At 40.1% G+C, this 17,932-nt stretch overlaps 1 protein-coding gene across 2 annotated transcripts in view; it reads right to left on the bottom strand.

The window, feature by feature from the left end:
* The window catches only part of DEK (DEK proto-oncogene), a 33,211-nt gene extending 15,765 nt beyond the window's left edge, over positions 1 to 17,446 (bottom strand). Inside the window, exons 1-6 of one of the 2 annotated variants that reach the window (XM_037893070.2) lie at positions 17,272 to 17,446; positions 16,674 to 16,716; positions 14,414 to 14,545; positions 11,122 to 11,223; positions 10,440 to 10,549; positions 2,805 to 2,899 (exon numbers count right to left, since the gene is read on the bottom strand). In XM_037893070.2, the coding sequence (XP_037748998.1) occupies positions 2,805 to 2,899; positions 10,440 to 10,549; positions 11,122 to 11,223; positions 14,414 to 14,534 (428 nt within the window). In that variant the 5' untranslated portion in view covers positions 14,535 to 14,545; positions 16,674 to 16,716; positions 17,272 to 17,446. The remainder of the gene's footprint in view (positions 1 to 2,804; positions 2,900 to 10,439; positions 10,550 to 11,121; positions 11,224 to 14,413; positions 14,546 to 16,673; positions 16,717 to 17,271) is intronic. The other variant, XM_037893069.2, reaches the window with a different exon arrangement.
* Between the last annotated feature and the right edge of the window lie 486 nt (positions 17,447 to 17,932).

Below are 17,932 nucleotides of genomic sequence, written 5' to 3'. Positions count from 1 at the left end.
CATTGTTCTAGCTTCATTGTACAAGATGAGCAAAGAGAAGATTAATACCCAATGAAGATAGATTTGAGGCGAGAATTTCTTTGAACCTAACAAGGTCCCTTTAATTTGGCTCCCAAAGTCCTTAAGGTAACAGGAAAAACAGTATTATTTCCCACAATACTTACTGAGTTTTGGATGAAAGCCAAGAACAGATCATGGCTAGATCATATTGGGAGAAACAACAGAAAGTGTCTGTTGCTGCCTTTGCAACATTCATTCCAAATCCTTCACCCACTAGACAAGATGGTAAGTAGATACACATATGCACCCAATTACTAGTGCTGAGAGAATTCTAAGAGTTTGGGTGTTGGGGCTACTACCAATACTTCTAAACCAGGGATAATCTATTTTTTGTCAAGGTCCAAATTTGGCCCCCGGTCCACCCATTGACTTCCCCTGCTCTAAGCTATTACTACAGGGCTAAAGAGAAGTATATTTATGAAAGGGTTGACTTAAGTTCTCTAGTTGATATGCTGTACTGATAAGGAAAACATGAGTAGATATGGCTTACACACACTTCTTGTTGCATTAGTGTTGATTTTTTTAGCCTCACAAAAGTTAGAAAACTGATGAAGGCTTCTATGGCAATAAGCAATGTTACTGTTGCTATGCATCACGTTAGAGCCTTTCGTGGTATGATCAAAAACCTCAGCATATTGCCAAATATTTCATCAACATGGGTTTAAACGGTCTGCTATGAAATGATTCTGAATAAGTGTAAACACGGGTTGCTTTCATGCAAAACTTCCACATTACTTATGAATTACATAACTCCATATAAGTGTTTATACTGCACTGGAAGAGGTATCTCTGGATAAAGTAATTATGTTTGGTAGGGTGCAAGACAATAAGTATTAAAGTGCAGTTGTATTATGAAGAGGTCACTGAGGGATTCTATGCTTGTGTCAGTACCTTCCATATCAAGTTAAGCTTATAAGTAAAAATTCCAGTTGCTTGTACTGTCAAACTCAATATTCTGTTTGAAGCTCAAGCTCATTCTTTCTGTTTTACTCTTCACCATAAGAAATTCTGCAGACCAAATATTGTACTCAGTTATGCTTGCCCAACCCTGTTGAAAATAGTGAGGTTGCAAAGATGTACGGAAGGCAGAGTTTAGTCCTGCAGTCAGAATGTAATTAATACTACAGTAGAATTTTCCTACAGTGTTGTATGTATAGACTCTTCAGTGCTGAAGGGGGCAAAAAGCAGTAAAGCAAACAGATAATCAGATGTACTAAGACCTAAAACAACATACGTGCAACTGCTTTTTCAGAGAAGGAAGATTTTAAGAATTAACATGGAAATTTTGTTGAAGAGGATTAGCATAGCAGATCAAACGTACATCAGCTGCTTTTCATATTAGTTACTAGTCTGAATATGCAAAAGTATTTAAGTATACCCTATAATATTTTGCATATCAAGGGTAATGCAAATGTTCTTCAGCTCAACCTGTTAAAGATTAAGATTTTCATCTTTAGATAGTTTGCCATGATTTGTTATGTAGGTCTATGAATATTTGATAAGTACTAACTTAAAATTAAACTCCTGGAAATCTTCGTGTCCTAGGGAACTAGGAATAGAGAGAGAGAGAGAAAAAAACTCTGCAAGTTATGGGAGTCCTTCCACTGATTTTCAGCAGACCGAAGGGCAAAACTTTAAATTTAAAAAGTCTGCTTGCTCTTTCCACTTGCCATAACTAACTTCAAAATGTAAGCCAGTAAATTGTCTTGAATTTGAAACCAGACTGAAATAGCAGCACAAAGTAGGTGTGAACTTCTCCCATTCTTAACAGGAGTTAATTACAAATTTAAGTGCTAAAAATTAATTATTTTACAGTTACATTTCTAGCGGAAACATGCAGCTACTGTTCTTATTTGCATATCTTTTCAGGTCTTGGCATACATTTGAAAGGAGTAAGGCTGCAATTAAATATGCAGATGAGAAATATTTTTTTAGCCCTGAAAATGACTTCCTCATTCAGATGCAGAAGGATGAATGGGGATCCCTTTCAAGCCAAAGGAGTTCCTTGCCCAACTATAAGGGCCAGTGCACAATATAGGCGTACCCCTTGTCATGAGTTGCATGTGGTGCCCTCAAAGCATTTTACTTAACCTTGGGAATTAAATCCAAGTTTCTCACTGGTCAGAGCAACATGCTACCCACAGGAGTCTTGCCATTCCTCGTGAAATAATTAGGTGGAGTGGAGACCACTGGGGCCAACTAGACCTAGAAATGTGGGGGCTGCATTGTCCAAACCCAGCATTTACAAGTGGTACAGCAAACGGAAGATCAGAGATACAGAAAACTAAGGATGGCTGTTCTGCTTCTTGGTAGACATTTGCTAACATCCAGAGATTACATAAAATACAAGAGGAAATTATTTAAAGCCTTCTACATGAAGTTCAAGCCACTCTGGTGTTGCAACTTCATTAAATATGTTTTTTCTAACCTCTAGAAAAAAATTACAATACGTAACAGCAATTGCTTTCCAGTACAATCCTGCACCATTAAGATTAAACCTACATCTGAAGTTAGAGAGAGCACATGTCTAATGAAACCAGTTCTTTAGAAATGTTTAAATGTGATTTGAAATAATATTTAGAACATATTAAGAAATAAAATTGTTTAAGCTGAGCTCAAGAACAAAAAGCAGAGCTCTAGAAAATAATCCCTCATCCTAAAATTTAGATTACCTGGAGCAAACATTAGAAAATAAGTGTAACCAGCATGATTTAGCTATATTAAGTAGTTATAGAAGTCATTACTTTTTTAACATTTCTTCCTTTTTTTTATATTGATCACTTCCTTTTTCAAATGGAAACCCGCTGAACTGACCCACGTTCTTCTTTAGTGAGGCAACCTAAAACAGAACACATTGATTACGTCTCATTGGAAACAGTTTTATAGATTACATCCAGCAATGTTTATTCAGCTAATTTTTATTAGTATATGAGAAAGTTTGTTCAGATGCTTACATTCGAAAGGGCATACAGAATTAGGACATTATGATCAGCCATTGTATAGTGTGGTAAAATGTATGAAAATACTTTAGTAGTCATGTATTTGAGAAAATGTGGATGAGGTAATATCTTTTATTGGACAAACTCCTGTTACTGAGACAAGCTTTCAAGCTTATACAGAGCTCTTCTTCAGATCTGGGAAATTTACTCAGGCCAGGTCTACACTACACACTTATATCAGTAATAACTACGTCGCTCAGAAGTGTGAAAATCCAAGTTAGATTTAGGCTTATGTTAGAGGAGGTCAGATGAGATGGATCTGATGGTCCCTACTGGCCTTCAGCTTTATGAAGTACCACTGTAGTGGTTCCAACCCCAACATCTGCAGCCTTTTGCCAGTGCCTAAGAGGCAGATACTGGCTGGTCTGATTTATTGCATAAGTTGAGTAAGCAGCATAAAAAGTAAAGAACGGACTGGTTTCGATTGTGTGGTTTTACTTTTTTAATATCACCTTACCTCTGCCCTCTTTGAGAAATGCCACAATATGTGCACACACACACTGGCCCTTGGCACCATAATATTCAGGAGTTTCTGGATCCTGGTGTAGCTACACTCACAGACTTAGACAACTCCCCAGAAAGAATACATGTGCAGTGTACATACTGGGTGGTGTGATTCTGCTTGAGCTAGCATGCTAAAGATCTCAGTACAGCAAGGGTAGCACAGGCAGTGGCTTATGGTAGCCGCCTGAGTACAAACCCACCCAGACCTCCTGGATACGTACTTGGGCGGCTATCTCGATCAGCCGCCTCTGCTATTGCAGTTATATTGATATTTTTAGCATGCTAGCTTGTGTACATCTACACGAGCTAGGAATCAGATCTGCCACCTCAAACGTAGACATACTATCTCAACCTACACTTTCACTTAACCATCATGACTTAATTGCCATCAAAGACTTGGTGGGATGAATCTCATATTGGAATATTGGTATAGAGGGGTACATATTGTTCGGGAAGAACAGACAGGTAAAGAGAGGTGCTGTTGCAATTTACATCCAGTGTGTGTGTATATATACACACACACACTTGTTCCGATGTCCAGAAGATGAGAGGCAGACCAGTTGAAAGTCTCTGGGTAAAGATAAATGGGGGGAAAAAAAGGTGATATCACAATAGACATTTGCAGACCCTCAGAACAGGAAGAGGAGTTGGACAAGGCATTTCTAGAACAAACAACAAATATCCAAAACACAAAATCATGTAGTAATAGGGAATGTTAACTACCCAGACACCTTTTGGGAAAGGAATATGGAAAAAACACAAGATGGTCAATAAGTTCCTGTAATGTACTGGGGACAACTTCTGGTCTCAGAAGGTGGACCAAGTAACCAGGGGAACTGCAATTTTAGACTTGAATCTGACCAACAAGGAGAAATTGGTTGCAAATCTGATGCTGGAAGGTAATTTGGGTGAAAGTGATAATGAAATGATAGATTTCCTGAGTCCAAGGAAAGGAAGGAATGAGAGCAGCAAAATAAGGACAACAAACTCCAGAAAAGCAGACTTGAACAAACTCTGAGAACTAGTAGATAAGATCCATGGGGAAAAAACCTATCTAAAGATAGTTTTAATTAAGATACATTATAGCTCATCATAGAATAGGGATTATAAATTCTAATTCTATAGTATGAGACAATATAGTCATGTAATGTTTTGTAAATGAGTTCCAATAGATCATGGATTAGGGACCCAATCTTATGGGATTCCAGGGGCTTCTGTATAAATTATTTAGGTTAATCTTTCAATCTACCCAATGGGATTCAGTGCTCAGTCTAGAAGATACCATCAGAGATGCTTAGTTTTGCAGTCCTCAATTTGGGTCTCCAGAGATAACATGCTTGTTAACAGCAAAAATGTTTTAAAATAAAATAAATAATAGAGGTGAGAAATAACAGACCTCAACCCTATTGTCCCTCTGTAAATTTGTGTACAGAGTCAATGCCTTACCTCTCTCTAAAAGTGCAAAGTTTCAAAAAGTACAATGAATAGAAGATTGTTGGGGGCAGAATAGATCTGGACAAGGAGAAGAAGTCTGGAGATAAATGTGAGAAGAGAGGGACAGGCAGTAGAAACAAAAGTGAAACTTTTTGAGCAGCATATTCCAGAAGTCTTGAGGTCTTTCTGAGTGTAGCCTTCATTGATCTGAGATCTACCATACCATTCTCTCACTAGAAGGGAAAACCTATAATGGCAGCAGGCCGTAAAAGGGACTCAGTTTGGGAATATCTTAATGAAAGTTCTTCTACCTATGGGTAAGACACGCATGCATGCAAAATGCAAACAGTGCAACAAAGAAATGAAAGGCCTGGTTGCCCGAATGAAACAACATCATGAGACGTGTCCCTTCTCAGGAGGAAGCTGCGTTGAAGAGGATGAAAGGAACAGTCCAAACATGCAGTATTTTCAGGTTGGTAAACTTTTTTATTTCATACTTCTTTCTTAAGGACTGCCTGTCTTCCTTCTGGACTATTCTTGAATTCTCATGTTTGAGCAAAAAATATAGTTGTTACTCTATGGTACTATAATTTTAGATGCAGTTTTGATAAAAAATAGCTGAAATAGGCAGATCTTCCTTTTACAATTTCACATTTAAAGTAGTACTGAGTGTCAGTGAATGCAATGAGTAATACTAAATCAGCAGTATGGTAATAATTAAATAGGTGAACTGACTTATTTTGTTTAGGAGACTCCATCCTCAACATTCAGGATTCTAAAGACTATCTACCTTCAAGATCACCATCATTTTCTATAGTTTCAGAGTTATCTGCCAATGATAGTATTTCAGTCACATCATGTATGTCACATAGCCACAGGATAACACCTGTAGCAAAAAGAAAAAAAAAAAATCTCCATCATCCAGAAACAACCATAGATAAGTTTGTAATAAGAACCAGCAGATTACAAAAAGAGGTAATTGATGAAAAAATTGCCTGGTTTGTTTATACAACAAGCTCTCCTTTCCGTATGATTGAGAACCCATACTTCATTAACGTGGTTCAGTCATTAAGACCAGGATACAGTCCACCCAACAGAGCAGATGTCACAGGCCAATTGCTGGACAAAGTGTATGAAAGAGAAATTGAGCAGTGTGCAAAAGGTCCAGAGGGTGAAATTGTTAACCTGAGTCTTGATGGGTGGAGCAATGTTCACAGTCATCCTGCTGTATGTGCTTGTGTGGAATGTCTTTCTTACAGAAAGAATTGATACATCAGGAAATGCACACACAGCAGAATACTTATAAGACGTACCAGTAAAAGCTATAACAAACAGTGAAAAAAAATTCAAATGTCTAGTATGCAGCTTGGTCACAGACTATGCTGCAAATGTATCCAAGATGAGAATAAATTATTTAGAAGAGAGTCCCAAGCTAACAACATACAGTTGCAGTGCTCATTTGATGCACCTCCTAGACAAAGACTTCAGTGTTCCAGAAATAAAGGCTAATGTTGTTGAAATTGCAAAATACTTCCGTAACAACCACTTTGCAGCAGCTGCTCTGAAAAAAGTGGGAGGAACCAAGCTAACTCTCCCACAAGATGCGCGATGGAACTCAGTAGTGGACTGCTTTGAGCACTATAGCAAGAACTGGCCTAATCTGATGACAGTTTGTGAACAAAATTGTGAAAAAATAGATGGCACTGTCACAGCCAAAGTTCTCAACATTGGGCTTCAGAGAAATGTTGAACACATGCTGATTACCCTGAAGCCTATTTCTGTAGCCTTGAACAAAATGCACAGAAATAGCTGTTTTATTGCTGATGCTGTTGAAATTTGGAAGGAACTGAGCGAGATCTTAAAAAGAGAACTATGCAATGACAGAGTTAAATTACAAACATTAAAAAAACATAAATGGAACACGCACTATCACCAGCTTGTTTTCTTGCAAATATTCTCAATACTCGGTACCAGGGTCAAACCTTAACTGCTGAAGAAGAGAAACTGGCTAGGACATGGACCTCCAGCAATCATTCCTTCATAATGCTAACTATAATAAATTTCAGAGCTAAGGGTGAACCATTTAAGAAATATGTTTGCTGATGATGTTTTAAAGAAAGTAACACCAGTGAATTGGTGGAAGTCACTTAAGCACTTGGATTCAGAGACTGTTGAAGTGATAATCTCACTTTTAACAGCAGTAGCTTCTTCTGCCGCCGGTATAGAAAGTATATTTTCTTCCTTTGGACTAATTCATTCCAAATTGAGAAATCATTTGGGACCTGAAAAGCAGGAAAGCTTGTTTTTCTTTTCCAGATTATGAACAAACAGGAAAATGAAGGTGAAGACGACTGAGTTAGCTGCAGAAGCCAATATTTTAAGTTTCTCATGTTGACTTGGCTGACACTCGATTTAATTTGTTTTTTTAAAAAACATTTCATTTAACTATTTTAGTTAACACAATTTTAACAAAAACAAACCTGATTTGAAAACACTGGAATGTTTCACTAAATTCAAAAATTCATATGCTTGTTTTGTTAAAAATATTATGTTTGCTGTTGAAGAAAAAAATCCAGAATACATAATGTTGTTTTAGGTAGAGACCTTAACAAATTTAAATGTCTGTCTGGTGATGTTCTCCTCCTAATACAGCACAGCAAGAAAATCCTCCAAATTTTAATGATTAACCTGTTGAACTGGAGATAGTTTACCTCCTAATGACTTCATAAATATCTGCTTCAATTACCTTTGGTAAATGAAATAACCAAATAATCATTCATTTTCTGATATAGCTGTAAAACTAATTTTCAAAATAAATCACTTTACAAATGTATAGTGTGTACCTTCTAAAAATTAAACCTACATCTATCTCTGAGTTGTGAAGAATATGTATTAAGGTTATGACAACCAACAAGAATGCACTTTTATGTAGAAATCCATGATTAAATCGAGTCTTCCTGACTAGTGATTTAAATTCATGATTTAAATCAAATCCACCCTGAAAGAGAAGAAGAATAGTAAGAGGCCAATATGGCTCCATGAGGCACTCTTTAATAACCTGAAAAATCAAAAAGAATCCTACAAAAAGTGGAAACATGGATGAATTGCTAAGGAGGAGTACAAAAGAATAGTGCAAACATACAGGCACAAAATCAGAAAGCCTATGGCACAAAAAGAGTTATACCTAGAAAGGCACATAAAAAGCAGTAAAAGCTTCTTTAAATACATTAGGAACAAGAGAAAGATGAGAGAAAGTGTAGGTTCTCCACTTAGTGGAGAAAGAGAGCTAACTGATATCAGGAAGGCTGAAGTGTTCAGTGCCTATTTTGCTTCAGTCTTCACTAACAAGGTTAACAGTAAACAGATACTCGAGGCAATTAACAATGGGGAAGTATGACCCAGGAACCTCTTGATGCCAACTGAGAGAAGGCACAGGGGATGCACACAGTTTTACAGGGACCCCCCTGGATTAGATATATAAATAATAATTCATGAAAGGGTGGCAAATAAATGGCTCTTGGTAGAGACCTTAACAACTGATCATCATAAATCACTTGTGAAACATATGTAAGAAGTTACATCTCTAAACTGAAAATTATGTTTGTAAGGCAGATAAGCAAGCGAGACCTATCTAAGGAACGGCTGTCTCAGGCAGGGGGTAACAGACATTTATTTCCCTATCTGGTGTAGCAGGTATTGTCCACCTCACAATGCATGTCTATTTGCATTCTGAGCCAAAGGCTAATCAGGAGTTTGCAATTTCAATAAGATAGGAAAACTACAGAAACCGGGGCAATACTATTTATAAATAAGGACAAAGTTCTGATATATCTTGGGGTGTAGATACCCAGAATATTTCACCTAGCAGGCAAGCTGACATCATCTTTGTCTCATGAATGGAAGGACCTGGCTATAAAACACTAGGACTTTGGGATGAGTATTGCTCTATGACACAGAAGCATCTAGTTATCATTCGAATCTCTATATTTTTAAGTAAACTTTACTTGTTTTCCACTACAGAATTATCTAAGTGCTGTGTGTGTAAAACAGGGTGTACTGGGACATTGCTGGAAGAAGGCAGAGTAAGGTGGCATGGGCAACCTTAACTTTGCATTTCCTGGTCTTCTGTAGTTTGAGTTCTGATCACCAAAACGTTCTGCGAGGGATGACATACCAAGCAATCTTAATTCTGTGTTAATGCATTTTTATGCCATTTAATGATGGCAAGTTTTAGACTTGTATTTTTAGATTCCTGGATTCATATAAGTATTTTTCATATACTTCCTTGCCCTTTAACATAGCATTGAGTTTGACTTTCAAACTTCCATTAGTAGCATTGTCTTCACTAAGGAATTTTTGCAAACATTTCCCACCATTGCTAACACCAGCTCAGCTACACCATTGAGAGCTCTACTTTAGACCAGAAGCTGGTCTTCTAAACATTTGGTCATCACATTTGCTTGAAGCAGTTGTAGTCAACAGGGTGCTTAAAACTACATCATCTTGTCCACACTAGGGCTTCTTCAACATTGCTACCATCAATGAAGCTGACCCCACTGTTAGCAATGATAAGAAATTTTTGCAAAAATTTCCCTAATGCACATGAGGCTTAAGAATAAGTGCCTCTTCCATATTTCAAAACATCTCCTTTAGAAATAAAGTCTAAAGGATTAGATTAATCTCCCTTCTTACATTCTCTGGATGCTCCCCACAACATGAGCCATGACCCAACCCTCTTCCCACCCCCATATCAAAACAATGTATGCTCATTAGCACATAAATGGTTCAGAAACAAGTTTGCTATTGATGAAAGTTAAGATCATTTGGAACATATTCTGCACTAGCAAATTATTTTTCAAATTTCAAATTTATTTTACTTTTATATTTTATCCCTTTAAAGAGATTAGTCATGTAAGTGACATTAGTTTAAAGGGGTAACACATCAGCTTGAAGTGTGATCAGCCTCAAAAGGCAAGTTAAGTTGTTTCAGGTACTTCATCTATCCAAGTCCTGCCAGTTTTTGTGGTTTTTCAAACATATTTGAGGGGGGGACAGACTAGGGTTCTGTTTTGTTTTAAATAAAGCAGTGTCCTCCTTCCCTCAGTTGCGTATGAAAACGTCACAAAATATGCAGAGACCACAGTGAAACCAACTATGTATGTAGTGCTGTCAAACACACGGGGTAAACAATTTGAAGAAGTGAGAAAAAAATTATTTTCTCTGTTCGTAATCTTAGATGTTATTGTAACAATGGTAGATAAAGGATTTCACGCGTAATTATAATTAAGTGCTTGTCTATCTTAATGCTAAGATTCTGTAGGCAGGCATTGTAATTATGTTGCTTTTAAAAAGACATACATGTCCACTTGGAAAAGTGAGGATACACTATACATTTTTTACTCTACCAAAAGAGTGTTAATATCATGCAAAAGATGGACTTACTGTGCCTGGCCTGTTGTAAAGGAGTTTGTGTAGATTTCTGAGTTCATCTGTTTTCTTCTTGCTCAAAAAAAACTGTATCCTTTCAATTTCGCAAAGCTTTTGTCCCTTTCCTGAAAGAGTTAAAGCAAGTTATGTTGTGTCTCTCATTCATATTCTTCAAAATGACACATTTGTTTATAACTTCTAGTATCTGTTTTAAATACAGCAAGTGTTTAAAATTGAAATATTTGAGGTAGAGCAATAAAGTTATTTTACTCCTAGACCAAAAACTTCAGACGGCAGATGACTGCCTGTTTACCATGTTTATCATAATTAAATAACTTGCTAGCCACCTTTATATTATTCCTTTGTTACCTGATGTGCAAGTATATTTGGACACAGAGCATTTATTCCCAGCAGTTCTTGCTTTCACAAATTGTCGCTATACATCATGTGCCTGCCTGAGATCAGGTAAAAATGTACTTTGTTCAAGTACTTCAACATTGTTGATTGACAGTTACACAAACCTCTCCACATTTGTAATTTTAATAGCCTTTCCGTAAAAAGAAATCAACAACCTATTTTAAGATTTCTGGTGGCTCAGTTATCCTATCTAGGATTCATACTTTAGTCAACTTAAGAAGTTTCACTATTCACTACTAGTTAGAACAATTATAGTTCTGAAATAAGTGGATAAACTTGCCTGGTGCAATTGTAAAAGGTTCCCTTTGTAACGAGGATACCTGCATGGTCAGTCTCTCTACTTTTTTCTTCTCTCTCTTCCCTTCAACAATGAGACTCTTTTCTGCAAAAGACAGTTTCCCTTAAGTATAACAACATTTCACAAATAGTGAGACAAACACTGTAACTGCACTGCTATCATATGGAGAGAAGGGGGAGAATTTCAACATATCTCAAGGTATCAGCTATAGTATCCTAACATATAGTAGAAGTACCTAATTAACTTAAGAGACATTGCACAAAATTTTAGTGTAAAATGCTAGTCTGAACTAACAAGAGCCCCAAACAACATCTTATAATTTATGTAACCAAGAGAAGTACAGAACTGATTTACAACTAACTGGAGCCACATCTGCTGAAAACTGAGCTGAACTATACATATACAACTATAATAAAAGTAGGTTTGGATATAATCTCTATACAAGCGTATTGATGAGATCCTATTTTAATTAAGTTGTAGCATCCCAGGATTTAGACTCCCTGTCTTGTACAGTAACTCCTCACTTAACATCATCCTGGTTAACGTTGTCGATCAATTAGAGAACATGCTCCCTTATAACATTGTTTGGCAGCCACCTGCTTTGTCCACTGCAAGCAGAAAGAGCAGTCCATTGGAGCTAGCCAATGGGAGCTTGGAACCAGTGTGGGCCAGCAGCTCCCTAAGTTCCCTGGGCAACAGCCGCCCCGCAGGCTATCAATTGCCTGGCAGTTCAGGCATCCCTCCCTCCACCCCACTGCTGTATGCTGCTCTTGCTCTCTGCTTCGGAGCTGCTTCCAGGAGCCTCCTGCTTGCTGTGAGGGGGTAGGGGGAGAGGTGAAAGAGGGGTGCTAATAACAGGGTGTCCCCCTCCCCTGTACCCCTTCTCCACAGCCACGGGGTGGGGGGAGGAAGGACACAACAGGGCTCAGAACGGAGGGAGCTTGCTGGCAGCAGCTGCTGCTGTTTCAACTTGCTAATCTACTTAAAAAGGCAGTGTACTTTGAGTAGGGTCAGCATACTTAAAGGGGCAATGCACATGTCTCTCTTTCACACATGGTGAGAGTCTGTCCCACCCTTCCTTCCTTCCTCTCACACACACACACACACACACACACACACACACAGTGTCTCCTCCTTCCATTCATGCTGCCTTGTAGAGTGTGAAGCTACCTTAACAACCGTGTGTCAACCCTTGAGGGCTCAGCCGAGTGCTAGATCATCATTTAGCAGTAAGGCATTCCTTGGAAAATATCCCACCCTCTGACTCCACCACCTCAACCAAGCTTCACAATCATCATTGCTGTGTACAGTATTAAATTGTTTGTTTAAAACTTATATTGAGAGAGAGTTTTTTTATATGTTTTTTGTCTGGCAAAAAAAGTTTCTCTGGAACCTACCTTCCCCCCCTCCCCCAATTTACATTAATTCTTATGGGGAAATTGGATTCACTTAACATCGTTTCGCTTGAAGTAGCACTTTTCAGGAACTACAACATTAAGCGAGGAGTTACTGTACATCCTCTTGGGAAGTGGAGCCCTGTAGCACAAGGCCCCATAGAACCAGTGCTGACCTCCCAAGTGTCTCCCCAGAGGTCCACCCATATGGGCACTACTGTTTAACTGTTCAGAGATCACATGATAGTCAAAGCAAGGAATTAATAGCCTTTGCAAAGGAACTTATTAACCATATACACTTTGTTCAAAGTACAAGAGTTACAGATTTATGGATAAACAACAAATATCTGAATGCAAATCCCTCCCATCCAGTGTCCCCACCACTCCCAAGACTTTTGGGTTTTTGGTCAGTGTCCTCTAGGGGACACCTCAGCATCTTTTTCTCTTCTAGCAATGGTGTTTCCCCCACTTAGAAAGCCTCTCTCTTAAAGCCAACCTGAAACATATTTTACTTTCTCACGCAGTGATTTTCCATTATCCAACCCTTGAGTGGAACTTACACATTCAACCCTGCGTGGGCTGCTGGTTTAACAGTTAGTCTCTCTGCTGGTAGCCTCCATTGTCCTGCCAGGGTAATGCCATTGAATAGTCAATGGCCAGTGATGACTCTCTCATTCAGGGTTAAACTCAGAGGCACATGCTCTGCCTAACACAAAAGGATTGATGCAGTCCCACATGACAGTTACATTATACAGTGAAGCACATAATCAAGTTGACACTCAAAATGAAGGCTGAAATACAACATGGTATTCACAAAATCAGACTGGAGAAACACAAAACCTTCAAACTGTCAAATTTCAAATGCCAGCACAGTCTGACACATGCTTCAAATGAAATTGTTGATTTTTTTTTTAAATTATGTCTATGTCATTTTAGTTACTGCTCCTCCTGCTAATTCCCCATGCTAATTTGTGATTTTGCAGCATACTGAAGAAATATTACACTTGGAATTATCAGTCCTTGTAGAAGGCTTCTAAGATGCAAAGAGGATATAAGCTAACTCCTCAGAGACCTCGTGCCTACAGAGCTCTACCTTGTCAGAAAACAAGCAGTGAGGTAAAATGCTCTCCAGTTTGGGATGGAGTGAGGTGCCCTGGTTCTGAAAGATTATCCAAGGCCAGATTTCCAGTCTGACTATCAATATTGGCCATCTACAACAGAGTTGAGGAACACACTGCTCTGGACTAGTGTAGAACTATTAGGATTGAGCCTTAGTCAATACCTATCATAGCACAGGTAGTAGTGGTAGGTGGACACACAGGAACTTTTTTTGTTCAGGTGAGTTGCTCCTTATAGCTTCCATTGGATTACCAGAATAGAAACTACTTGTGAGGCTCCATCATGGAAAGACTCAGTCTGTCTTCAACTATAATCTCCTTCTCTGCCAAGTACAGAGCAACCAGGAATTTCTTATCCCTGGACTGCCCACCACAATAACATCCATTACATGGATACAGTGTAAGCATCCATGTGATGCTTGCTTCCATTGCAACAACAGGGTCCACTGAGACTCCTCATGTCGAGATGTGCCACAGGTATTACAAACACAGTTAGTCACATTAAAAAAGGAAATTATTTCCTAAAATTAAGTGCTGAAGCTTAATAAAATAAACTTAGATTTTCATGTGTTAGACATTAGGAAATACCTGCACATAGAGCCATGCCCCCTCTTTCATTCCCAAAGATATTCTAGTTTGTTACATCTCACTCATCCTTGAACACTGATTACTCCAAAGAATTACTGCTGAATAGTCTGATACTCTGACACCTAATTCAGCCCTTATTTTTTAAATCTTCCCTTTCTTTGCATGTATACCTACCTTTTTCTTCTTCCTCCTCCTCTTCCTCTTCCTCATCACTTTCCTCAACTTTGTTTTCAGTTTCAGGTTCTCTCTCATCTGTTTGTTCAGCAGACATTGTATCTTCTTTTGAGGAAGACATGGTGGGTGGTTCTGTGGAACACAAGGGAACTGCCATTGCTATTACAACATCTAAGAAAAATTCTTGAATCTACATAGGCATGGCAGAACTTTTTTTTTTTTATAATTTTTATGCATAATATTGGGGGTTTTAAGCTTTAGTTTAAACATGTTCAGTTGTGGGAAATTATGGAGAGAGTCAGACAATTATTTAATGACAGATTCAAAAAGTTAAAGCTTTGTAACCATTACAAGACAAACTGTCAGCATTGTGTCAAAATATACATAGTAAATAGCCTTAAATCAAACTCTAGTAGATTTTCAAGCAACATTTTTCTTACTTTGCCTATCTGTAAATTTAAATTATTATTGATGGAAATATGTTTTCATCCCTGTATGTTTGTACAGCGCAACTGATGTTTACTAACATTTACCAGTAAAAATCTCATTTGTCCAAGTCTAAATATATCTATCGGACATCTTTGTTGGATAAAAGTCCTGTCACAATATTACTGTGAATACTTTAGACTGATTATTTGATGCTATAAACACAAATTCAGGTAACCTAAGAGGAATATGAACAATTTTTCACATCCTCCTCATGCAAGTCTGGTCATTTTTTGTGACTATGCGAATACCCCACTAAAGAACAGTGCATTTTAAAGTAAAAGTTTTAGTTAGAACAGATGGCAATATTATCAAATCCATCCAGACATGAAGGTCTCATAGTCTGCATCCTGAACTATTCAGCCATACCTACTGAAAGCAACAACATTGCATTAACATAGCTTAAAGCTCCTGACAAACTATCAAGAGTTAGAAAATACAAGTGTTTAAAAAACCCACAATCTTCATTATGCCACACTTCAGATAGGGAATATTCTACTTCTGCTTTTGGTTAAACATGCATATTGATCTAAGTTTATGTTATCATATACTAAGTACACATTCACATAATGTACGAACAAAAAACATCTTAGAGGAGTACACACTGCTTTTGGAACAAGGATAACTGGGTGAAATTCTAGATGGCATGTGCTATATACAAAAGATCAGATGAGATGATCTAGTCTGATCCTTCTGGCCATAAAATCTATGGAACATCAATCATGTATTAGTTCTTTGAATGAATTTCTTTATTTAAAAAGTCTTGCTTAATAGCATTAATATTTAAAATGGCTCAAATCTGGCTTTGAAGTTAAAAATCTCATTTCTGTGAAGGGGGGGAGGGAGGAGAAGAAACTCCCCTGAAGACAGAGTAATGCAATGGTTATCAGGGGGACAGAAGAAAATCTGTCTATAAGTTCAGTGATTGTATCTTTGAAAAAGTGATCACAATTTACAAAAAAACCAAAACGAAACAAAACAGCTGTCCTAGAGCTCCTAAAAGTCACATGATTATTGTTTCCTGTTCCTAATGTTAAGCAAATAGATTAAGAAAAGGTCAGCTGTTCCAAAAAGATATTTATAATCAACCTCATGTAACCTGTCCTGACAAATGCTTTAGAACAGGGGTCTTCAATCATAGGGAATGGAGAGGTTTCAGGAGATACACGTCAACTCATCTAGATATTTGCCTAGTTTTACAACAAGCTACATAAAAAGCACTAGCGAAGTCAGTACAAACTAAAATGTCATCCAATGACTTATGTATACTGTTCTGTATACTACATCAGCTGTTTTCAAACAGCGGGCAAGTTCGTTTTAATGGGGTCACTAGGGCCAGCGGCTGAGGCCCAGGGCAGAAGGCCAAAGCCCCACTAGGTGAGGCTGAAGCCTGAGCTTTTAAAGTGAGGTGAAACTTGGGGTAGGCAAGACAAATCAGACTCCTGAAAGGGTACAGTTGTCTGGAAAGGTTGAGAACCATTGCTACTCTGGGATGATGTGGCCTGCGATTTCAAGCAGGGAAGGGAAGGAGGAGGAGAGAAGGGTTTTCACACTGTTTGCCAAATGAGATGCCTAATAAGCACATTCAGAAGTAACTTTTCAATCATTTGTGCTGTTACTCCAATTCCAAACAGAAAACAAAAACTGAACTTGGCCTTGGCCATTTTCAGCTGTTAAGTTTGTTCACACAACTCAAAAGTAGCAGCAATTTTAAAGACGTAGCCAAGCTTCCCCCTCAGCAACACTCAAGTCAACTCAAGTCACTGAAGGTTACCTTGCTTAACCGACGGGACTCAGCTTTGGACAGCGACCAGTGCCTGGGGGTGGAGAATTAGCTACGCGAACTGACACGGCGGGGTGGCCGCCGCAGCGTGTGCGCTGCACAGCAGGACTGACGACCCTGGCCACGGGGATGCGTCCGCTCTCCAGGGCGGGACGCGGGGGCTGCAGGGAAGCGCGGGTCGCCCCGCGCCGTGGCTGGGGAAAGCAGCGACCCCGAGCGGAGCGGGGCGGGGCCCCGGCCAGGACTGGGGCCCCCAGGAAACCCTGCAGGCGGGAAACAACTCGCCGCGGGCAGCAGGGAGCGGAGCCGGGAAAATCAGAGATCCTGGCGCGGGGGTGGCAGCGGGCTCAGGCGGGGGACGGGGCTGGCGGCTCACTCTGCCCTGGGCCTGGCGCCCGCCGCGCTCGGCTCTCCCAGGCTCCCGCGCAAGGAACAGGCCTGGCCGGGCTCGGTCCCTGCAGAGCCGGACAGCCGGAGTGACTCCGCCCACGCCAGGGATCCGGGGCTCCTACAGGCCTCTGGCCCCGGAGCCCCTCCGCCCTGGCATCACAACGGCCGCAGCCCCTTGCCGGAGCCGCGGTTCACCCACCTCGGCTCGGCGCTGCCCGGCGGGGCCCGGCTCCTCTCGCCCGTGTGGGCGGCGGCTGAAGGCGACAGTTCACAGTGACCGGGATGGGGGTGGGGACAGGCGCGCGCTCCACGTCTCGCGCTCACACTCTCCCCGGGCCGGAATCAACAAGGTTTTCAAAATGGCGGGTTCTCGGAGGAGGGGAAGGAAGCGGGAAGGCAGCAGCCAATCAGCGCCCAGAACCCAAGTCGCGGCTGGAGGCTGTGAAGCGAGCGAAAGGCGTGCGCGCCCTGCAGAGGGAGCGCGCGCGCGCGCGCGCGCTGGGGGGGGGGGTGTGTCGGGATGCCGGCTGTTCAGAGCGCGCGGGCGCCTGCTCCTTCCTGTAGAGGGAGGGGGACGGGAGCAGAGCAGTGTGTCTGATGCTTCTCCCATTAACATCTGGGGGGATTTGTCACTAGCTTAATAGAAGCAAAGAAATGGTGACTGTCTGCGTAGAGCAGGTTTCAGAGGAGCAGCCGTGTTAGTCTGTATCCGCAAAAAGAAAAGGAGGACTTGTGGCACCACAGAGACTAACAAATTTATTTGAGCATAAGCTTTTGTGAGCTACAGCTCACTTCATCGGCCGTATGCAGTGGAAAAGACAGTGGGGAGCAGGGCTCTCAAACTCAAATCACCAAGAGGG

This window comes from Chelonia mydas, chromosome 2, assembly GCF_015237465.2.
Source record: "Chelonia mydas isolate rCheMyd1 chromosome 2, rCheMyd1.pri.v2, whole genome shotgun sequence".
NCBI classification, from domain to species: Eukaryota; Metazoa; Chordata; order Testudines; family Cheloniidae; genus Chelonia; species Chelonia mydas.
This window is presented reverse-complemented; position numbering and strand designations above follow the sequence as displayed.